The 13,721-nt window shown below is 41.5% G+C and overlaps 2 protein-coding genes across 7 annotated transcripts in view; one reads left to right on the top strand and one right to left on the bottom strand.

The window, feature by feature from the left end:
• Window positions 1-13,721, bottom strand: part of ccdc177 (coiled-coil domain containing 177) — a 168,015-nt gene that overhangs the window by 10,275 nt on the left and 144,019 nt on the right. The window lies entirely within an intron of this gene.
• smoc1 (SPARC related modular calcium binding 1) overlaps window positions 8,826-13,721 on the top strand; it is a 56,046-nt gene continuing 51,150 nt past the window's right edge. For all 6 annotated transcript variants that reach the window (XM_034233430.1, XM_034233427.1, XM_034233429.1 and 3 more), the window contains exon 1: window positions 8,826-9,084. In XM_034233430.1, coding sequence (XP_034089321.1) covers window positions 9,001-9,084 — 84 coding nt within the window. In that variant the 5' untranslated portion in view covers window positions 8,826-9,000. The remainder of the gene's footprint in view (window positions 9,085-13,721) is intronic.

The following is a 13,721-nucleotide window of genomic DNA, read 5'->3' as shown; positions in this document are numbered from 1 at the left end:
TGTCTCTACTTTAAAGAGTCCTCTCCTGCTGATGTTCAGGTGTATATCAGTATGTAGTGTCTCTACTTTAAAGAGTCCTCTCCTGCTGATGTTCAGGTGTATATCAGTATGTAGTGTCTCTACTTTAAAGAGTCCTCTCCTGCTGATGTTCAGGTGTATATCAGTATGTAGTGTCTCTACTTTAAAGAGTCCTCTCCTGCTGATGTTCAGGTGTATATCAGTATGTAGTGTCTCTACTTTAAAGAGTCCTCTCCTGCTGATGTTCAGGTGTATATCAGTATGTAGTGTCTCTACTTTAAAGAGTCCTCTCCTGCTGATGTTCAGGTGTATATCAGTATGTAGTGTCTCTACTTTGAAGAGTCCTCTCCTGCTGATGTTCAGGTGTATATCAGTATGTAGTGTCTCTACTTTAAAGAGTCCTCTCCTGCTGATGTTCAGGTGTATATCAGTATGTAGTGTCTTCTACTTTAAAGAGTCCTCTCCTGCTGATGTTCAGGTGTATATCAGTATGTAGTGTCTCTACTTAAAGAGTCCTCTCCTGCTGATGTTCAGGTGTATATCAGTATGTAGTGTCTCTACTTTAAAGAGTCCTCTCCTGCTGATGTTCAGGTGTATATCAGTATGTAGTGTCTCTACTTTAAAGAGTCCTCTCCTGCTGATGTTCAGGTGTATATCAGTATGTAGTGTCTCTACTTTAAAGAGTCCTCTCCTGCTGATGTTCAGGTGTATATCAGTATGTGTGTCTCTACTTTAAAGAGTCCTCTCCTGCTGATGTTCAGGTGTATATCAGTATGTACTGTCTCTACTTTAAAGAGTCCTCTCCTGCTGATGTTCAGGTGTATATCAGTATGTAGTGTCTCTACTTTAAAGAGTCCTCTCCTGCTGATGTTCAGGTGTATATCAGTATGTAGTGTCTCTACTTTAAGAGTCCTCTCCTGCTGATGTTCAGGTGTATATCAGTGTGTAGTGTCTCTACTTTAAAGAGTCCCTCTCACTGCTGATGTTCAGGTGTATATCAGTATGTAGTGTCTCTACTTTAAAGAGTCCTCTCCTGCTGATGTTCAGGTGTATATCAGTATGTAGTGTCTCTACTTTAAAGAGTCCTCTCCTGCTGATGTTCAGGTGTATATCAGTATGTAGTGTCTCTACTTTAAAGAGTCCTCTCCCTGCTGATGTTCAGGTGTATATCAGTATGTAGTGTCTCTACTTTAAAGAGTCCCTCTCCTGCTGATGTTCAGGTGTATATCAGTATGTACTGTCTCTACTTTAAAGAGTCCTCTCCTGCTGATGTTCAGGTGTATATCAGTATGTAGTGTCTCTACTTTAAAGAGTCCTCTCCTGCTGATGTTCAGGTGTATATCAGTATGTAGTGTCTCTACTTTAAAGAGTCCTCTCCTGCTGATGTTCAGGTGTATATCAGTATGTAGTGTCTCTACTTTAAAGAGTCCTCTCCTGCTGATGTTCAGGTGTATATCAGTATGTAGTGGTCTCTACTTTAAAGAGTCCTCTCCTGCTGATGTTTCAGGTGTATATCAGTATGTAGTGTCTCTACTTTAAAGAGTCCTCTCCTGCTGATGTTCAGGTGTATATCAGTATGTAGTGTCTCTACTTTAAAGAGTCCTCTCCTGCTGATGTTCAGGTGTATATCAGTATGTAGTGTCTCTACTTTAAAGAGTCCTCTCCTGCTGATGTTCAGGTGTATATCAGTATGTAGTGTCTCTACTTTAAAGAGTCCTCTCCTGCTGATGTTCAGGTGTATATCAGTATGTAGTGTCTCTACTTTAAAGAGTCCTCTCCTGCTGATGTTCAGGTGTATATCAGTATGTAGTGTCTCTACTTTAAAGAGTCCTCTCCTGCTGATGTTCAGGTGTATATCAGTATGTAGTGTCTCTACATGTCTCCATGCTTTAATGTTCAAAAAGCTCTTTATTTTTCTCATACTGTCTGTGCTGCAGCGCATCTTTTCACCCTCTGTCTGAAACCAGAGCCCGGTCTGCTCTGATTGGTTAGCTGGCCGGCTCTGTTGTGATTGGTCAACCTGCTTAGAGATGTGGGGACAATGTGTGGGAGCGCTAGCCAATCGGAGCGCGAGTGTTCCATAGTGATGTCACTATGTTGCGGAAGTAAACAAAGTATTCCAATGGAGGCGTTTCAGGCAGGGGGGGGGGGGACACAGGGATTTTAACCTTTTGCAGACCATTACTCATTACAGGAAAGGGAACACCCCAAAAGCAGAAGTACTTTCAGAGTGTACATAAAGGATCTGAATACCTTCTTCCTTCAAGTATTATGAATGCAGGACTCTTACTTGTAATAGAGCATTCATACAAGAGGTGAATACTACTGAACCACATGAGCAATTGTATTTGGTTCTGCAGGAAGCTCTCGGGGTGCTTGTTCTCAGCGCTCGCTCTGCCCTGCAGGAACTCTCCGGTCCTGTGAAGACGGAGACCTTTCGTTGCCCCCAGTTCACATTTCCAGCCTCGCTTTGCCAACAGAAAGAGACACGTTCTGTGGACAGTTTCAACAACTCCCCCTTCTGACCCTTTGCTTTCTGCAGCCACTAACAGTCCTCTGTGGGACGGTACAGGGGTCCCATGCGGGTGTGGAAGGGGAAAAGGTCCCAGAGACAGAGCTGTTAATTCAATCAGGAGAGTGCTATGCTCAATTAGGCACCCATAAGGGCCCGGGCTGGGTGAGGGCCCCACGAGGTATTAATTGTGGCTGACAGTGTGTAAACAGAGGGGAGAATGGCAGCGCAGGTGCGGGACTCAATAGCCCTTTTCACACCCTGTGTTGCCACTTTCCCTCACCGCGTAAAAATCCCTCACATCTCTGATTAATGTCACGGATAATTTTCCTTTGTGGGCTTATTTGTTTGTTGCTGTGCGTGTCCCTCAGCAGGCATGCTCCAGTGTGTGTGTTTACGTGCAGTGTGTGTTTGAAGAGGGTAATAAGAGACCAGGTTTCTGCCGCTGCTCAGAAGGCTCCTCTCTTTCAGGAGCTAATGAAAATTGTGGCCAGTACATGTAAAATATGTGGAATTTATGAAATGAAATCCAGATGATGTTTTAAAAGGAGCAGGCTTTCTATCTGACCTCCGATTTCTTCGTTCAGAAAGCCCCCCCTCTGTCTGTCTTTGATTCGGTGTTTGGTTGTGTTTGACAATGCTAACTTTTCAGGGTAATCATATACGGACTGTTAATAAACTGTATTCTAATGTAATTAAGTTTCAATAAATACGCTTCGTATGAGCTAAATATACAGAGGTATCATCAGCAAACTGTATGTTCAAATATCAAAATTAAAACTATGAATTTCCCCTAAACATGTGCTGTAAGCAGCATTTGAGATGAAGTCAGATGTGGCAGAATACTTTTGATATAATAACGGATCATATGTTTGGCATGTAGAAATGTGATCTTATAAAGTAGCTGAGGATGTAAACAAAAATATACCTCAATACTGTATAGCTCCAGGGGAGGAGGGCGGTCTCAGATCCTTTCCACTAGAACCTCCAGAGATTTGTTATACCTAAAACCGCCACCGGGGTCAAATTGACCCAGAATTAGAATGCATTGATTTTCAAGGTAAAAGTATTGCTTTAAAAAGAAAAATGGTCCTGTGGTATTGGTATTTTGACAAGCAATTTTGTGAAATTGTTTAGTTTATTAACGGTACAACGTAACATAGCGTTTCGTGAGGCGGTTGTCGTTGTTGGGTGAAAAGCAAACAGTTGTTTGCTGCGGAGCGCGAGCAGTCTCCCGTGACAGTCTTCACTACAGACTGTCGCTATCAATCTATCTATCTCTCTCTCAATCTCTCTCTCAATCTATAAGGAACCGCAGTAGACAAAAGGCGTTGCTATAGCAACACGTCATGTTTGTTTACACGCAAAATCAATAGCGCGAAAAGGGGTGGGGTCATATGACCCGCTTGGCGGAAATAGGTATAAATGGCAATTTTTTTGGCGATTTCTTCAATCTGACTTCATATTGACAATTTTTAACAACATAGGGTGCTACATAACAGACTTTCAGGAAAAGTCACGGACTGGGAGACTTTAATATGTTATTGAAAAAAAGTTACATACAATAAAAAACAGCTCTGGGTCAAATTGACCCCGTTGGCGGTTCTAGTGTTAAAGAGGACCTATCATGCAAAATGCACTTTTTGATGTCTTTTATACATAAATATGTGTCCCCGGTGTGTCGGGGAACTCACGCAGCGTCAGAAAATAAAAAATATTTCTTAGGGGTGCTAGAAGAACTATCAGAACTATTGACTATACTCTACCTTTTATAATATGTGGTTAAAGTATAAAGTTGAACAAAATGGAAATGTTCCAGTCCTGTTAAGTTTTTCAGGTCTCAGGCTCGAAAATGACATTCCCAGAACAAATGACCATATCTTCCCTTCTAAAAGGGTTAAATTAATAATCTTTTTTCTCAAAGCAAGGTTACACCTGTGAGTTGGATGTAGAAGTGTCAGAATTAATATAGATGTTTTTATTTTAAAGTAAATTCAGATTGAACACAGTAAAAAAATGTAAATTATTGTGTCCGTCCAAATTTTTTTTACTTATAGTGAAAACCACCCTTGAATGATGGGATGTAGACTAAAAGCTTTAGGAATCCAAATTACAACATATAATAACCCTGTATCAAGATTGATGCAAAACAAGTGAAATTTGACCTTTTTACAGAGATTTAGCAAAAAAAAACACTTCTGGGGTCATTTGGGTGGATTTTCCATATCTCTGGCCCCCCTTGCTCGATTTTGCTGATTGACATCTCTTTCTAACCGTCAGAGCCAATGGAATCGAGGGGAACGCCCACATACTTCTTATTTGGTAATGTGTGTGTGTGAGACTGACGCATAGCCAAAACCGGAAGCTGCGATAACTCTGGTGGCTACCATTAGCAGCTAACTTTTACTCTCCGATTTTTACATAAAAATAGAATTATGGATTATAAATTTAAAAAAATTATTCCACAGAAACATTATCAACCTATGGATCAAGCGATTCAGCCGCGTTTTTTCTCGTTTTAATGCCATTGAACACGTCTTTTGATCAGATTGACAGCTACGGTGAGACGATCTCCCGTAAAAGCTCCGTAAAGGTACGTGTTGTGATGTCTGTGTTTGCTTCCCCTGTCGCGTGTTCGGATCACTCAGTGATGATACTATACCTAAATAATCTGTGGAACCTCAGCTTTAATCGGATATCTTGTATGTGCAGCTACGATAAGTAATAAGGGTACTTTTATCTTGAGTTCTGTGCCAAAGTGCGTTAGCATTTTTCGCTCAGGGGTCATTTAAATGCTTCTTATTCTTGTGTTGTGTTTTGGTAAACATGGTTTGTATCGTCAGTTAGCTGTGATTCTTCCCGTTAATCTGGTATAACACATTAATAGGTTCTTAAATATTAAGATGCCCTGAGACACTGTCGTGAAAAAAAAAGAGCCCCCGCCGAGGGGGGCTTTGGGGCTTAACAGGCTAACTTCTCAAACATTGGCAAAAATGAAAACAAGTGGAGCTTTATTTAGAAAATGGGACAATTTAGGTAGTTTGATCCTTTAATTTAAGGTATTTTTACCCTTAATCTAACCCTCCCATGTGTGAACTCGGTGTACTTTTCTGACATCATGGCTGAACATCTGTGCCCCCCCCCTCGCTGGGTGGCCTCCGTCTGTTTCTCTGTCTACACACACCTGCTAATTTTCGGCCGTATGTATTTGGTGTAAGCCGGCTGGAGGGCAGCGGCTGTAGGGGGGGGGGGTGTTCTTTGGAAAGGCCACTGCAGTAATTGGGAAATACATTTCCTTTCAGCGTGCCCATTCATTCTCCTTTTTTTAGTTTTTGTTGTCAGAGGTTTTCTTTCATGCTCGGCCAAATGACAACAGAATTAAAGTGTTGAGCCATGCTTCCCCTAACACAGCTTTACACCCCCGAAAAGTCTGCTTTGTTAGGGGTCGAAGGGAGAGGGACGAGCAGAGAAAAGTTATCTCGTTAACATTCCAAGAGACACTCCTGCTCCTCTTCCTCACCTCCCTCTTCCTCACCTCCCTCAGGGTTTTATAAAACACACCGGGACTGGAGTCCAAGCCTTGGTGTCGTCCAATCCAATGACAGCAAGGCTTTAAGGGTCTTCGTTCTTAACCCTTAGATGCCCGAGTGACTGGACCCTACACTCTTCCATAAGTGGGTCAAAAAGGACCCGTATTAGAATAATATGTGTTTTTATGCCATTTTTGTCAAGAAAAAATCACTTGTATAATATATATATATTATATTTTGGTTCACACTAGAAATATTTTATATTTAATTTTTCACTATTTATAATTTTAGACATTTTTATTACATTTTGAAAAAAAACCGAAAAACCATAGAAAATGCATGCGGGTCATTTTTGACCCACTTATGGAAGCTTGGGGTAGTAATACAAAAACTAAAATTTCTTAAAAAGCATAAAATGTACATTTGAATGGCATGATATCCAAATTTCGGTTTTTTTCCCGTGTTTTTTGAGGAATAGCTGGAATATGAAATGATAAAAATGTTTAATTACAAAGATACTTCAAGAAAACCACCTCACCGGGTCCAAAAAGACCCACGTATGCATCTAAGGGTTAAGGGTAAAACTCAGAATTCTATATTTGCTTATTTTTTTTTACAATATAATTCCTCCACCTGTGTTAATGCATGACACAAAAGCATTTAATAATTTCATTAAATAACAATTATTTGTTTATTTGGACCTACTTGGCACATTGAAAAGGTCAGTTTTGGTGACATAATAATAATAATCTTTTCCCATCGTGTTTTATCTTAACAAAAGTGAATTTGAACATTTAAAGAAATGTCCATAAAAAGGTCTTAAAGCACACGTGGCTGTACTTTGCTCCATCCTCTCGTGTCTTCATGTTGCAAATAACCAAGATGGGGACGACCAAAAACTGACGCCTCCAAACCGATAGGTGACGTCACAGATCCTCGGTGAACTTATACAGTCCATGTTTTAGGCCTACATCTCTCTTCCTTTATGTCCAGCTTCACTTTCTTTTCATCTCTTTGCCTGACCCTCTTCACAGTTCCTCTCCATCCTTTCTGAGAAGCTGTCTCTTCAGTGAAGCGCCGGTGCTCACAGAAATCATTAATGTTGACCCTAATTGTGCCAATTCCAGCAGCTCAATAGCTCTAATTACAAGGTTCTTCAGTGAGGCCCTCAAAAAGCCGCTGAACTGTCATAGCCAACAATTAAAAAATATCTATAGGGACAAAGACGGAGGGAAGGGGATTGAAGAGGAGGGGGGGGGGGGGGGTTACCCACTTCAGTAAAGGGTGACCGGATGGCCCTTTTCAGCTCTTTAAAGCCCCGCTCTGAAGCTGGACACCTGCACTCAACACTCGTCTCTCCTCCTTCTTTTGAACTCGCTCTCAATGGGCCTCACAATTCATCTGAAAGGGGGAAGATGGAGAAAGAGGGAGACAGAAGAGGAGAGTGTGGGAGAGGTTTATGAGTTCATTTACTGTGATTGTGTCTCAGGATGGACAGTAATGCAGCATGATGAAGGAGAGGTATTCAAATCCAGCGGCAATACTGCAGTATAAAATACTCCATTAGTATCTTGGTCTTCCCCATTAGCAATTTATTTTTTAAATTCAAAATTCCTCGTACGTGTAAACCTGGTAATAATCACACACACACACACACACACACACACACACACACACACACACACACACACACACACACACACACACACACACACACACACACACACACACACCACACACACACACACACACACACACACACACACACACACACACACACACACACACAATCACACACACACACACACACACACACACACACACACACACACACACACACACACACACACACACACACACACACACACACACACACACACACACACACACACACACACACACACACACACACACACACACACACACACACACAATGCTCGGCTGTTGTTTCTGATTCTGAATAGCAGGAGCATTGTTAACACCATTAATTACAGTAATTAAGTAAAAGTCTTTCATTAAAAATGTACCTTAAGTTAAAGTATTAAAAAAGGTTCTTGAGGTAACAAAAGTAAAAGTTTGTTTTGAAGTTACGGAATACTAAACTATATGTTATACTATTATAAATGACATCCTTCTATTGGAGTATTGTTATGCATGGGTACGTGTGTAATTACTATGTTTATCTAATATATGTATATATATATAGCTTTTTAAGAGCAAAATCTTCATCTGGAATATAACTGTCAATGTGTAAATAAATACTTACATTATATGTATTATATTTGACCAACGAACAAGATCATAAAGTTATTTTTTTTGATGATATGATTTCATTTTGTTATTTGTTTACAGAAATATATATGTTAGATTCCTTAACCCTAACCTCAATATAGATAAATACAAAATATACATACATATATTTAAATCAATAAAAACGTTACATTTGTGTAAAAAGAAGATGAAAAAAGTTAAATCATCAACAATAATGAGGGATTAAGTGACACACACACGCGCGCACACGCACGCACACACACGATGCTCGGCTGTTGGAGACCTTTGTGTCCCTGAAAGGAGGGAGCACTTTAAATCTAACTTCAGCCATTGTTGCTGCTGATAATACACTGCAGCTGCACAGGGGGCGTGGCCTATATCGCCAGCCATGACCTCCTATTGGTCAGTTTTGCTGTCAATCAAACCGCTTCTCCCTCCCCTGCTTTTTAAATGAAGTTGCAATGGATCCAGGCGCGACTCAACCTGTGGCAGCCGCGATGAACAGCTGATCCCCGCAGTGGATACACCCTGAGTCATGCTTTATGGTCCCTATCATCGCTGCGCGGCACTATGTGAATAGTTTTATTGGAGAAGTAGAGAATAACTTTGAGGAAAGTAGTAGAAGTTTATTTTGGAGCGTGTTTCTGGACCTCGGAGCGACGCTTCATCATGTTGGTGTCTCTGCTGCTGTTCTCCTTCTCTCTGGTCCTCTGCTACCTGCCGCAAGCCTCAAGCCAGAAGCCGGGCTCCAGGGTGAGTCTGCTGGGTTACTACTGGGATTATACTGGGAGGAAACTGGGATCAAACTGGGATAATACCGGGAGGAGAGGGGACATGGCGAGATAGAGGAAGACTGTGCCAAATTGAGTGCGTAACTGTAGCGCGTAATTTTATATACCGTTTTAAGAGGGCATGGTTTATCACTATTCAATACTTTCAGCACTTTAGACAATCCGTATATGTTTAAATTGAAATATTACAGTGAGAGAAACCATTAGAAGTATTGGGTCTGCTTCATATTAGTGAAACATATTGATTATTTTAGTGTTCATATTATTATGCGTGACGACTTATTTCCATGAAACCTATAAGCAGGCACACACAGTATTTAAAGTGGTGATTTAGCATGTTCCTTTATGTCGATTATAGTGAATAGAAATCATTTGACTGTTGGTCGACTAAGAAGACAGCAGTGTAGTTATTATTGGAAATATAGTGCTGGTGTGTCATTAGATAACTGCGTTTTTGTGCACACGTTGAGGTCAAGATGTATAAAGAGTCCCGCAAAACAATCAATAAAGTCAACCGTTGGCTCAAATTCAAGGACCTTTCAAACCGAAAGTTAAGGACATGTTTTTGGGGTAAAACGTAAATAAAGTTGGCTTATGTACAAATAAAGTAGGCCCACCTAATTTGTTACTGGTGCAATAACTTATGAGAGGTATTTATAGTGCAGATCAAACGTGTGTAATGACATTTCAACACTTTGTAAGGCCTTGTTGTATCTATTGTGTAAGGAAAGGGTCTTTGTGCTTTGGTACTGGGGGTAAATATAGTATTGGCTGTTGATGGCTGTCATTTTGATACCTGTTCCTAAAACGTTTCTTTGAGTAATTTGAGGAAAAAACTCTAGCCCTGATCTCATTGGCTGTCAATGTGTCGTAGCAATGCTTAAAACAACCAACACTGAATGTGTGTTTGACCGATGATAATGCAATAAGAGTGTAAACAGGATATTGTTTAACTTGCATGCACTTCACCACAGCTCCCTGCTCTTGCCCTCTTTTTCTCACCGTTGTATTTGTCCCTCTTTTGTTGAAGCTTGTTTCATTTACTGGTTGCTCGGGCAAGAGGGAGTGAGTGATGGAGAACAGCAGTGTTTCAGTTACAGATGCAGTGTAATGTTTGTGGTCGGGGCCCCCCCCCCCCCCGATATGTAATAATCACATATTGGAACTATTTCACCACATGTTGTAAAGCCCCCCACCTTTAGTGAATTATCCTTTGTGTAATCACGTCGTTATTAGTCACTAGATAATTATTTTCTTGCGGGTGGAGAGACTGGTTTTCACTTGAGTGTTTAATGTATTTACTTTGTGGCAGACTCAGGTTTGTGGTGAGCCACAGGGGAAAATACAAGTGATGGGATGTTGGAAACCCAGGACAAGCCGAGTTATGAGAGTTTTCTGTGACTGACAACCTCTCTGAGTTTAAATCATAATGCTTTTTTCTTATTTAAAACTTTAGTTAAAGGATTTCAGGCTCCTCTGCAGGCTGAGAATCATGAGGAAACCTTTGCAAGTCCATGATGGATAAACTCCAAAATACAGGATGATGTCAATTTTAAAACAACACTGCTTCTTAATCCGGTGAAGCTGAAACTTTAGTCCTGAAAACATATCCAAAGTTTGGTAAACAACTTTCTCCCCACAAATCATCCACTTTCTCTGCATCTCCTTCCTCCTCAGCCTGCACCCCCCCTCCCTCCTCCTCCTCCTCCTCCTCCTCCTCCTCCTCCTCCTCCTCCTCCTCCTCCTCCTCCTCCTCCTCCTCCTCCTCCTCCTCCTCCTCCTCCTCCTCCTCCTCCTCCTCCTCCTCCTCCTCACACCACAGTAGATACCTTTCACATTGCTCACAGTAATACCATGATTCACATCTCCTCTCCTCGCTGATATCAGGAGTGAAGCCTGGGCACGGCTCCTTCCTCATTCCCCCGGAGCAAACATGATGCAATGCGTCCAACATGTCTCACAATACGAGAGATGGCTTCAGACATTATTTAACTTTTACTGTGTTGTAACTTTGATGTCTCCTGCACTCACTTGATAAGGATGTGAGGTGATGGTAAAGGAGGGGGATCACACATTTTCCCATGAGGAGAAATACTGCCAAGACGAAGTAACTCTTACAATCGAACTTTCACTCTTCTTCCCATGACGCAAACACCGGGTGTTTCTCAATGTCAAGGAAGGATGCTCCAGAGCCACTATTTCAAGGATGCTACGTCATCGAGTCCCGCCGAAGGACTGTTCCAATGTCCAGGCTCCTTGGAATTCTATCGAGCCCGGCGTCCTTCGTAGCGAGAAATTTCGAGGCTGCACATGTGTATCCTCCGCAGGTCTTAAAATCCCCACAATGCTTTGCGCACGGACCAATTTCCAAAATCTGTGGCGGAAAATGTAAGGCGGAGCCTCTCATATGACGCACACCTGCACACTTGCTCGCCTGTTCCACTCTTCGGTCTCCGAATGCCAGGAAGGATTCTTGCCTAGCTTCTGAAGGACATGACTCGGAAGACTTGTCCTACCAAGGAAGCGTCCTAGACATTGAGAAACACCCACATTCATATTGAGCATCCAGCCGTGTCAACATTCATTTAAACGTTATTCAAGTTTTTTTTAAATGTAATTGCAGGTTGTAATGAAGGAAACAAGATATGTTGCAGGTGTTCTGGTTCTCAGTACCAGGAGAGGAGGTGGTGGGGGCAGGAAGGCAAAGTCTGGCCTCCTAGAAGTAATTATCACTGAGAAATGTGCAACCCGGAGGCAGGGATTTATTCGGATATACTGTAGACCTCTTAAATAATCCACTCTCACCTACGTACCCTTAATCCCCTTTATCATATCCACCTGATAGCGCCAGGGATGGGATGTGAGGAGCTGCGACCTGCATACTTTGGTGAGGGCATCAGAGATGATTTAAAAAGAAGGGCTGAGCGGAGCCAAGAATACAAGCCCTCGGCTAGAGCAGGAAAGCCTTTTTATTAGTGAGGTAGATCACAGTGCAGGTGTGACTTGCGTCTGTGTGTGTGTGTGTGTGTGTGTGTGTGTGTGTGTGTGTGTGTGTGTGTGTGTGTGTGTGTGTGTGTGTGTGTGTGTGTGTGTGTGTGTGTGTGTTTGTTGCATGGTCAGCCGATGACCTAAATATGCTGACAGTGCTCAAAGGAATGCAGGTCAATAACTGAGGGAACAGTGTGGTCAAATTCACCCAAAAATGGTTTTGGTGGGAAAAATCTAGAGAATCTTTATAGGCTCATCATTTTAACTAATGTGGACGTTTCATATGAGTAAAGCATAGCTGAATATAACGCATTTTCTCATCTGGAAAAACTCATGACACTTCAAATAGTGAATATAAAGATTAATATTTGGCTTTGAATGTGTCAGTTTGCAATTAAAAGGAATTAGACCTGTTTTTACACTGTTTTTTGTATGAAATAGTGATCCAGACATCAACGAGGACATGCTCAATTCAGGGTCATATTTGTATTTAGTGTATTATGGGGCTAATTGAGTAAAAGGGGGCAGCCATAGAAACCGCTGGTATTCTAGAAGAAGAGCTGTTGGCAGTAATCACGCAGATGTGCCGTGCACATTTCTCCGTTTAGTCTTTATGGGGAAAACATTCTTGGCAAAGCGATAAGGTCATAGTTTGGCATCACCGTCTCTCTTAAGAGAAGTCATGAAATAGAAACCTTTCAGATTAAACTCTTTGTTCAGCAGCAGGTTCTCATTAAGCACTTAAAGGAAAACCCCTAAGAAAAGTTATTGGTGATGAAGCTCGTGCTTTTGAGTTCTTTTGTTGTATGGTGGTAAGATTTTAAATGTACAGACACAGCAGCATACATATGCATGGTTCTGATGTTCTTAGATTCCTGTGTTTCATTATAACATTTTGTGGTTGTATGTGGACAAAACTCATCCTCTGGGAACTATATATACACTCAGGGAAATGTCCGCATGTATCTACTTGTAGTACTTTGATGTGTGTTGTGTATAAAGTTGGGTTTAGGGGCATAAAGAGGAGGTTTTACATATTTTAGATTTTGACGTTTCTTTTCATGAAAAGTCAGCTGGTCACCAAGGTCATCGAGTCCCACTGTACCATCCTTGAAAAACACAATTTCTTGAGTTTTGACAATTTCAAGTCTTTTAAAAGTATGTGCTTTTTTATAAATGTTTACATGGACTGCCCCCCCCCCCCCCCCCCCCCTTAGGGGAAATCATCCACAAAAAACACACTGGACGCTGCACTAGGTCAGAAACCAGAGGAGCCTATGAGGTGAAGTCCACCGCAGACGGACCACTTTTGGACAAAATGTCTTCCATTACAGGCAGCTCATTCTGGAATAGCCTCCCAGCTCAGATACGGATTGTCCCACTCTCAATAGCTTCAAAGGTCAACTCAAAGAATGGTTGAGAAACAAACAGACGTGCGATCACCGCTAAATTCACTTTAACACAGGGGTATCTCCTCCTGCACTTTATATGTCGTAGCTGCTAAATTGTACTGCCATGGCAATTTTCTGCCATGTGGTAAATACTTGTATGCTTCTCATGCTCTTCCTGCATATCATGTATTTATTTTTGCCATGTATATAACTGTCATGT

The sequence above is a fragment of the Gymnodraco acuticeps genome, unplaced genomic scaffold (assembly GCF_902827175.1).
Source record: "Gymnodraco acuticeps unplaced genomic scaffold, fGymAcu1.1, whole genome shotgun sequence".
NCBI classification, from domain to species: Eukaryota; Metazoa; Chordata; class Actinopteri; order Perciformes; family Bathydraconidae; genus Gymnodraco; species Gymnodraco acuticeps.
This window is presented reverse-complemented; position numbering and strand designations above follow the sequence as displayed.